This window comes from Coloeus monedula, assembly GCF_965178545.1.
Source record: "Coloeus monedula genome assembly, chromosome: 5".
Classification (NCBI taxonomy): Eukaryota; Metazoa; Chordata; class Aves; order Passeriformes; family Corvidae; genus Coloeus; species Coloeus monedula.
In genome coordinates, this window is record NC_138785.1 from 34,957,732 (window position 1) to 34,966,975 (window position 9,244).

Sequence of the window (9,244 nt, forward strand, 5' to 3'; positions counted from 1 at the left end):
TTATGGTTTGAGCTTCCCTTTGGCTCACAGGGAATGATATGAAGGAGGGAGCACATCTGAATGTGTAGAGGGAACCAAATACTATTATTGCACTTTGAAGGTGTCAGCATGGTACATACAGCTCACTCAGAATTGCTACAGTCTTGAAGAGGCCTGCCTTTTTTAGATGACAGGTTTAGTCTTCTGCTCTATTTATCTATGCTTTGGGTTTGTACATCTTTTTTGTTTTCTCTTATGTAAGATTTCTAAACATCAAGCAATTTTGTACAGGACATTGGCACTCTGGGGAATTTTGACTTTGAACCTCTAGTACACACAGGTGTTTAAGGTAAATTGAGGTTTGAACTGAATTCTCATGTCTTTCTGTTTGTTCTAATGTGAAGACTAATATATGAAGATTCAGTGGGCAGAATAACTTTGTGCTGACCTAGGTTTAATGCTAGATGATTCTGTGCTGAATAAGAAATTTCACTGAATTTTCAAATGGCTGTGTGGAGTTTGCTTCCAGTTAACACTGTGCTCTCTGTATTGCATCCAATTACTTTAGGTGTTTTGTAGGTAGTTTTCCTTTCTGCTTGAGCACCAGTTAAACTATATTCAGCACTTAGTAGAAGATGTTTTCTATACACACCAGATTAAGAAATTCATCTTGGATCACTGACAGTGCATTTCCTGATCATTTTTGAAAGTTCTCACCTATTTTGTGTTAGTTCTATACTAGCAAGGCAAGAAATACTACTGCAGTTGTTAGCATATGTATTTTCAGGTGCCCTCTTTATAATTTGCAATGATATAATGATTAGGCATCTGCCCAGATGGTGACTGTCATTTCCTTGCTCATCTCAATGGGCTGTTATTCACATGAGTAATCTCACTGACTCGAGGTGTATTGCTTTCGTAGTTAACTGTTCCCTCACAGAAAGCCTGACAATGTGTTCTGTAGCAAAGCATAGCTAAAAGGCAGCATCATAATGCAGACCTTTAGACTGCCATTTTCCCACATGAGCATCTAGGTAGGAGGCCTAGGTGTGCTGAACACCAAATGATAAAACCTACTTAGCTAATTCACGTTGACCTGAAGTTATGCAGGATCTGCCTCACAGTAGAATAACATCATTAGTAATTTATTTGCATTGAGGTGATACAAGTTAAATTTATGAACTTTTACATTTTGATTAACAGTAATATCATCATTTCTTCAGATGCTAATGAATGCCTTTCTTGTTCTAAGCAGGACTGTAAAATGGATTTAGGATTCAAAGACCATAACAACAGGACACATACCAAGAACACCTCTGCTACAACAAAGAATTTTTCTGCCTGGGAAGACTATAAGAGTAGTGTTGATGACATGCAGTACTTTCTTATTGGGCTGTACACACTTATAAGTCTGGCTGGCTTTGTGGGAAATCTGCTTATACTAACAGCCCTACTAAAGTGCAAGCAGAAGACAGTAATAAACATTCTCATTGGAAACTTGGCCTTTTCTGACATCTTGGTTGTGCTGTTTTGTTCACCTTTCACGCTGACATCCGTCCTGCTTGACCAGTGGATGTTTGGCACTGTCATGTGCCATGTAATGCCCTTCCTCCAGTGTGCATCAGTCCTAGTTTCAACTCTGATGTTAATATCTATTGCTGCAGTCAGGTACCGTATGATAAAGTATCCCCTCTCTAGCAATCTCACAGCAAAACAAGGCTATTTCTTAATAGTGATCATTTGGGCCTTTGGCTTCACAATTTGCTCCCCTCTGCCAGTTTTCCATAAAACCGTGGACCTCAGCAAAACTCTGAAGTTAGAGGGACTGGAGAACAGGCTGTTGTGCATCGAGTCGTGGCCTTCTGATTCCTACAGGATTGCCTTCACGATAGCCTTGCTGTTCATGCAGTACATCCTGCCGCTGGCGTGCCTGACCGCCAGTCACACCAGTGTCTGCAGGAGCATAGGCGCTAGGCTCTCAAACAAGGAAAACAAGTTTGAAGAAAAGGAGATGATAAATCTAACTCTTCACCCCTCTAGGAGCACTGGCATGCAGGTGCAACCCTCCAGATATTCCAGGTGGAGCCGTGCCTTTGGCAGAAGGCACCACAGAAGATACAGTAGAAAGACTTCAAGTGTGATGCCAGCTATTTCAAGGCATCATCAGGAGACTCATTCCAGAGATCTCCCAGAAACCTCTGACACAGAAAAAAGCCAGCTCTTTTCCTCCAGTAAATTCATCCCTGGGATCCCTATCTGTTTTGAAATGAAACCAGAAGAAAATACAGAGATCCAGAACATGATTACAGTATCCCACTCCATCGCCAGAATTAAGACAAGATCAAGGAGGGTTTTTTGCAGACTGACAGTCCTAATCCTAGTTTTTGGCTTCAGTTGGATGCCTCTTCACCTTTTCCACATTGTGACAGATTTTAATGCCACTCTCATTTCCAACAGGCATTTTAAATTAGTATATTGCATATGCCATTTATTGGGTATGATGTCCTGCTGCTTGAATCCCATCCTCTATGGGTTTCTTAACAACAGCATAAAAGCTGATTTAATATCCCTTATTCCGTGCTGCCAAATACCATGATTTTATGTGCCCCAAGATAAAGTAAAACAAACAAATATGGCTTTCAAGCCTAGTGGCGTGTACAGCTGTAAAAGCTAAATTAGTTTAGATAAGTTTAGTTAGTCTGTCTTGGTTGTGATTAGTAGCATTTTTTTTTGTGGATGGATAGTGCTATGGCTGCATGTATTTCTTGCATTGGGCAGAAATATATGCATATGTTATATTTTTTTATCTGTTACATGTAGGAAATCATGCCCAGTGTACAAAACCAGAAAATCATTTTCATTACCCAAATTGTTGGCAACTTGTACTTTGGAATTATACAGAATATATAATGAGTAATAAATGTGAGACAGACTACTTAGACATATCAGTATTAACTGTCATAAAATATAATAAAATACATATCATTTACTAAATAATTATTGTTGAGACTATTTCAGTGCCAACTTTGACTGTTTTCTAATATAATTAAATATCTCTTTCTGGATGTGATTAGGAAAATATTTTTTCTTAGCTCTTTGACACATAGTTTGCAATATCTTTGCGACATGCTTTGCTGTTGATTCCTAAGTTGCCTTATTCCCTGGAATGGGTTTGAGGGTTGTTGTTCTTGTTTTGATTGTTTCCATCTCACTGTATTTATCCAGTACAACCTATCTCTGATTTCCTCAGGTAATTTTCACTCTGGCTTGTCATTTTATGTAATTTTCATCCAGCCTGAATTTATCTAGTTATATCTTTATTCTCACAGTGATGACACCCCTGAACATACAACACATTTCTGATCAGAGTAAGCCTTCATTGTCTAAACAAATGATAATGGAAAGAAAAAGAAAATGGAAATATGTCAGGAATTTTTCTCTTCCTTTACCAAAAAGCAAGAGCTTACTGCACTTCATTATAGCTGACCCACTTGCTTTGGAAAGGTGTAACAACTTCCAAATAAACATGTGCATGTGTGCCTTGACAGGTGGGAGGGATGAGTAGAGTAGATTATTTTTAAATTCAACAAAGGCAAATGCAGGGTCCTGTACCTGGGGAGGAATAACCCCCTGCACCAGGACAGGCTGGGCGCCGACCTGCTGGAAAGCAGCTTGTGGAGAAGGACCTGGGGATCCTGGTGGACACCAAGCTGCCCATGAGCCAGCAGTGTGTCCTTGTGGCCAAGAGGCCAATGGTGTTGTGGGGCACATTAGGAAGAGCATTCCAGAAGGTCAAGGGAGGTGATCCTGCCCCTCTGCTCAGCTCTGGTGAGGCACATCTGGAGTGCTGTGTCCAGTTCTGGGCTCCCCAGTACAAGAGAGACATGGATTGGGTTCAGCGAAGGGCGACAAAGATGATGAAGGGACAGGAGCATCTCTCTTATGAGGAAAGCCTGAGGGAGCTGGGCCTGTTCAGCCATGAAAAGAGACAACTGAGAGGGGACCTCATCAGTGTCTGTCGGTATCTGAAGGGAGGGTGTCAGAGGGTGGAGCCAGGCTCTGCTTGCTGGTGCTGAGCAATAGGACAAGAGGCAATGGGCAGAAACTGATGCATGGGAAGTTCCAGCTGAACATTAGGAAGAACTTCTTCACTGTGTGGGTGACCGAGCACTGGAACAGGTTGCCCAGAGAGGTGGTGGAGTCTCCCTCACTGGAGATATGCAAGAACCAAGTGGTTGCACTCCTGTGCTGTGTGCTCTGGGATGACCCTGCTTGAGCAGGGAGGCTGGACCAGATGTGACCTGTGGCCCCTCCAAACCTGATCCATGCTGTCATTCTGTGTGTGTGAACACGTGTGCAAATACACAAATATACACACACACACACACACGTTTTCAGCATCTCCCCTCTCTCCTCTTCTCCTTTTTAACCAGGCCAGTACTTTTCCTTCCAAATTTAAATCGCAGGCATCTTCCCTAAGTCACATTATATTTCACAGCACAAATGCAAAGTGTATGTATATATATACTTACCCGCCCCAGATTACTCTAATTTAGTATTCCATCTCTTCCCTCAGGATTCAGTAAATGTACAAAGCCTTTGCTTTGAGTTTTAAGCTGTAACACCTCTCCCCAGGTCTAGCTGGTGATTATTTCCTTCTCTCAACTAAGATTTTTTATCCAATAGGCTTTTGTACATAGCTTTGACAGACTGAGAAATAAAGTTATTATTTTTATAAATGGGTGGTTGGAAACAGTCATCGTGCAATTTTTTCCCCCCAAGATACTTCCTTTCCAGATAGTCTTTAAAGTGAAAGCAGTTATTTTATTTTGAAGAATCATAACTCATTTTTATCACACTGTTATGATTCTGAGACCTTTTCTCCCTAAGCCATTATCTGCTAAGGAGTTTATTACATGCCAGTGGGTAATAGCTTCTCTCCTTAAAGAATTTTTCTAACATCTCATTCCCAGTAACCCGTTGTTCTTTGTTTTCAGTACTGATATACTTTAATAGTTTCTTCCTGGACATTGACTATTGCATTTTACAGATTATTATCTTCTAAAGCCCTATAATATGTCATTTAGTAGAGTACAAATGGTACAGAATAGATACTGCTGGAACAATAGATATTAAAATAGCTTTTAAAATGTTTTAAATACTTTAAAAATATTTATGACCAATCTTCATAGATAAACTTAGGAAAAAGTTAACTAAATCTACAGTCAGAACACAATTATGTAGTCCTACAGAAGTTACTGTAGCTCTTGCCCTATTTCTGTCCACAAATTTTTGCATCACTGTAATATGTAATCTTATTTATACCATGTGATATAACTAAATAGTATAAAAGGATAAGAAAGCAGTCACTGTTTCATCTTGAAATATTCCTTCTGACTTAATTTTTTTCAGTTTACTGTTATCTTCCTTCCTACTTGCTGTTTATTTTCTGTACCTTCCTCTCTTTCAGAATTTTAACCATTTTTAACTCCTACATTGTAGATTATTATTAATATATTAATTAAATGTTTATTTAGTAATTACTCTTTCCAGATCAAATTGTACTCTCTCTGTATGGCAAACAGAGTCATGCTAGGACTGGAATAAGGCCTTCCTCTAGTTTCTGAGTTGCACAAAGATTAGTCTGTACACTGGAGATTTTATATTTATATCTATTAGCCTGGATGAAGTCAGTAACTGTACTCCCTACTCTTTACACTGATCAAAGCACAACAAATTGTAATTTGGCAATAGAGAATTAAATCAAGACAGCTATTGAACTTCTTTAGTCCTGTGCCAATAAATCTGTCATCTTTTTTTTTTAAGTCCATCAATAGTGGGAGAATGTGTATTTTCTTTTTATTTATAAAGCAATCATTAGCATTCTATTTGGAAATTTCTAAAATGTCCCTGTCTTTCCTCTGAAATGTTAAATAAAAATAAAACAAGTTTTCTACCTTCCACTTTACTTCAACAGCCAGTGTAGCTTGGTCCCAGTATCAACAAGGAATACATATGAAGCAGACAGGAGCAGTAGCAAGTGAAATCAGGCATTAGGCAATTGCCAAAAGAGTAACTTCTATAAAAGGGACAAGAAACAACTGAACCATCCATTTAACATTTTCCCAGTCTTGAACATTTAAAAAAAAAAAATCTAAACACGAAGATATTCCCCCCCGCGTGTTTACTAGGCCTCAGCTAGTCTGAGCTGCAGTAGATGCCCCTGTGGCTTCATGTCCAACAGTGACTGGCAGTATGGTCTTGTTTGTTCCAATATGTGTTGGGAAAACGTTATCTCACCACAATTTCCAATGATATTTTATCATTCTTATATGTAGATAGGTATATGTGCAGGTACAGATATAGATAATGCACACTTGCTAGAAAACAAAGTACATTAAAATGGATTTTCAAGTAGGACCTATAATCAAGTCCTTTGGCCAGCTAAAGTCTACCCCTTCTGTAACTAAAGATCTAAATGAACTGGAAAATAAGAGTTTTGTTTTGATAGCATCCACTAAATCAATCAGGAAGCAGCAGCTGCAGAGCCATGTATCCATTGGAGTTAGAAGAATGGATTGTATTGGTAGAGTACTTCCTCCCTATTAATAAAAAAAAGAAAAAAAAGAAAAAAGGCTCTCAGACAGCTGGTCTTTGTGTATGATGAATGTTAAAATTCTTAAGAAGACTCACATCACATAAATTGTTTTTTCTAGTACTACAAAATATTATTGACAAAGTTGACTTTTTGCAAATGTCAGAGATTAAAGTTCACCTTTTCCCCTTCTCTTTCAGTGGAGAAGAAACAGATGCCCTGGGATGACCAGGTCACTCTTGAGCCAGCCAGGCCAGTGACCATGGCTGATAGGAGGTCTGCACGGGCTGACACTGGAGTATATTTACTCAGGTTGTGGTGAAGGGGTTGGAGCCTCTGTGGTTGCCCACGGTGCCATGGCAGCAGTGTCTGGGAGAGCTGTGCGTGGCTGCCATGGGTCTAGAGCAGCTGCAGCCTCAGCAGGCAGCACTGAGTTCTTGCCGGGGGAACTGCGTCCCAGGCAAGTGCCTTGGGGGTACAGCCAGCCCTGGGCAGGGCTGTGGGGACTGGGGAACTGGCAGGGACACAGTGGGACAGGAAAACCACATCACTGCTGTACTGGCAGCTGGTTGCCCTGTTCCTGGGGCTGGAAACTCTCATGACCAAATGTTTCCTCCTCAGAAGTATGAACACCTGAGAAGAGGGAAAATAACAGTCCATTGATCTGCAGACGTGTAAGAACCAAGAAGAGGAGCACAGTCAGGAAGAAAAGTGTACACTTCCAATCATGCTGAGATAGGATCCAGTTCTCCTTTGCAGAAGTAGTAACAAATTAAAAAACCCTTCTGTTATCCGTAGGGGTCTGTCAGCTATTATTGCACGTTTGAAAAAAAAAAAAAGACATCAATAGATTTTCACAGTAGTCCCAATATCACTCTGCAGCATACAAGACAAACAGTGTTAAACATCACAGTCTCCAGAAAGACGTCTTTCAGAAATACTGTTGGGTCCAGGAATTTACCCTTTTATTTTGTTGAAAGCTAAATTATGCCTTTGCTATTTGCATTTAAAAGTCCTTGCCAGAAAATAGATTAGTTCAATCTGGAACTGTTTTGGGGCAGTGGCAGGACTCTTGTCCTAGAGATGTTGCTTCCTTTTTCCCCCACATGACTGGAATAATGCTATAGAATCATGGTCCTCATGATTTTAAAGATGATTAGGTAAATTTTTGAACTGTTTTTGACCATATGTGGTTTATAATCTCTGAGATCAGGCTTCTTGTTCTTTCATTTCATGGGTTTTTTTCCTATACAGTTAAATGCAAACTCCTCTTTTGTTTTTTGGGTTTTTTCCCCTAGAGGCTTTTACATGCAGTATGTAATGAATACTCCTGCAGTTCCTTGGTTTTGATCCAATAATATATATCTTTCTTGTAGGTATATTGCCTGAAAGTTGCCCTTGCACTGAAGGTAGGTAGAGCTGTTTTTAGTGTTCGTATTCACTTGAAGTAACTTTTCACGGGAAGAGAAACAAAAGAGAGAAAGAGAACTGAAAGCAAATCCACATTAACACTATTTACCCACATTCTGCCAGTGACAAAGGAATGCATCAAAGCCAGACCCTTCTCAAGTACCTGCCACGAAGAGTGAATATGTGACAGTACCACTGAACATAACTAATCCCACAGGTGACCCAGAAGCCTATTGCACATTTTTTGAATCTGAGGAAGTAACAGCTACTAAGTAAGCATGGGTTTAGGTGCGCTCAAAATTACCCCTCTCAAAATTTTCCTCTAACGCAAAAGCATTTTCTTCCCAGCCATTTGATAAAGATAGCTTTGCTGAGATCACTCAGAGTGCATCATGCTGTGCCATTAAGACAATCTGTGTCATCATACTAGAGCATACACTTGGGCCAGTGAATCTTACCACAGCACCTATTTTTAAATCTCTCAAACCCAGGGATACTAGAAACATGAGCGCTACCAGGTTACCATGATCTCCTGGCCCCCTTATTCATCTCAGTTTATAAAAAAACCCCAAAACCTTGATATAGCTTGTCCTTGGTAAAAAATTCTTACCGATTCTAACACAGTTTGTCAGAATCTTGATTTCCTCAGAAAGACTGTAAGTGCAGGCAGGAAGATGTGGTCACAGTGTGTTTCTAAAAGCTGAGCTATGCATTAAGAGCATAACCAGCACTATTGTTATGAATCTAATATAACTGTACAAGTGAGACTTTTATTAATCTTGTTTCCTTTTGAAGAGAAAATATTGTAAACATTTTTAAAGTTATTAAATTACTTCATTACATGCTAATCTTAGGAAATACTGTTAAACAAAATATTGCTACAATCCAAATTCATTTCCTTTGAACAAGTATGAATGCTTCATTTTGTGCTTGTAGTCACATTTTAAGATCATCCTTTTAATAATAAGGCTTAAAAATAGTTCTCTGAGAAGTTACCAGAATAGTGATTTGACACTTGAGACTAAAGTAGATTGGCCCTGCTCATACATCCAGTTCAACAAATACTTGCTTTGTCTTAGCAGGAGAAGGCTCATATCTGTATCACTTGGACATTATTGGACATTTTTGGACCAGGAAACATTTATTACTGTCCTTGTGAACAAAATTATTTTAAAGACACTTCTGGTGCAAAATTTCTCCAGAGGAGTAACTTTGTGATACTCAAGCAGTTTTTCATCTCTTCAGACTCAGTAGGACCCA

The 9,244-nt window shown here is 39.4% G+C and overlaps 1 protein-coding gene across 1 annotated transcript; it reads left to right on the plus strand.

Moving 5' to 3' along the window:
• Positions 1-1,237: 1,237 nt before the first annotated feature.
• On the plus strand, positions 1,238-2,575 carry NPY5R (neuropeptide Y receptor Y5; the record flags this gene model as incomplete). Its single annotated transcript, XM_082281524.1, has 1 exon — positions 1,238-2,575. Exon 1 carries the CDS (start codon positions 1,244-1,246, stop codon positions 2,573-2,575), a length of 1,332 nt encoding a protein of 443 aa, XP_082137650.1. The 5' UTR covers positions 1,238-1,243.
• Positions 2,576-9,244: the final 6,669 nt, after the last annotated feature.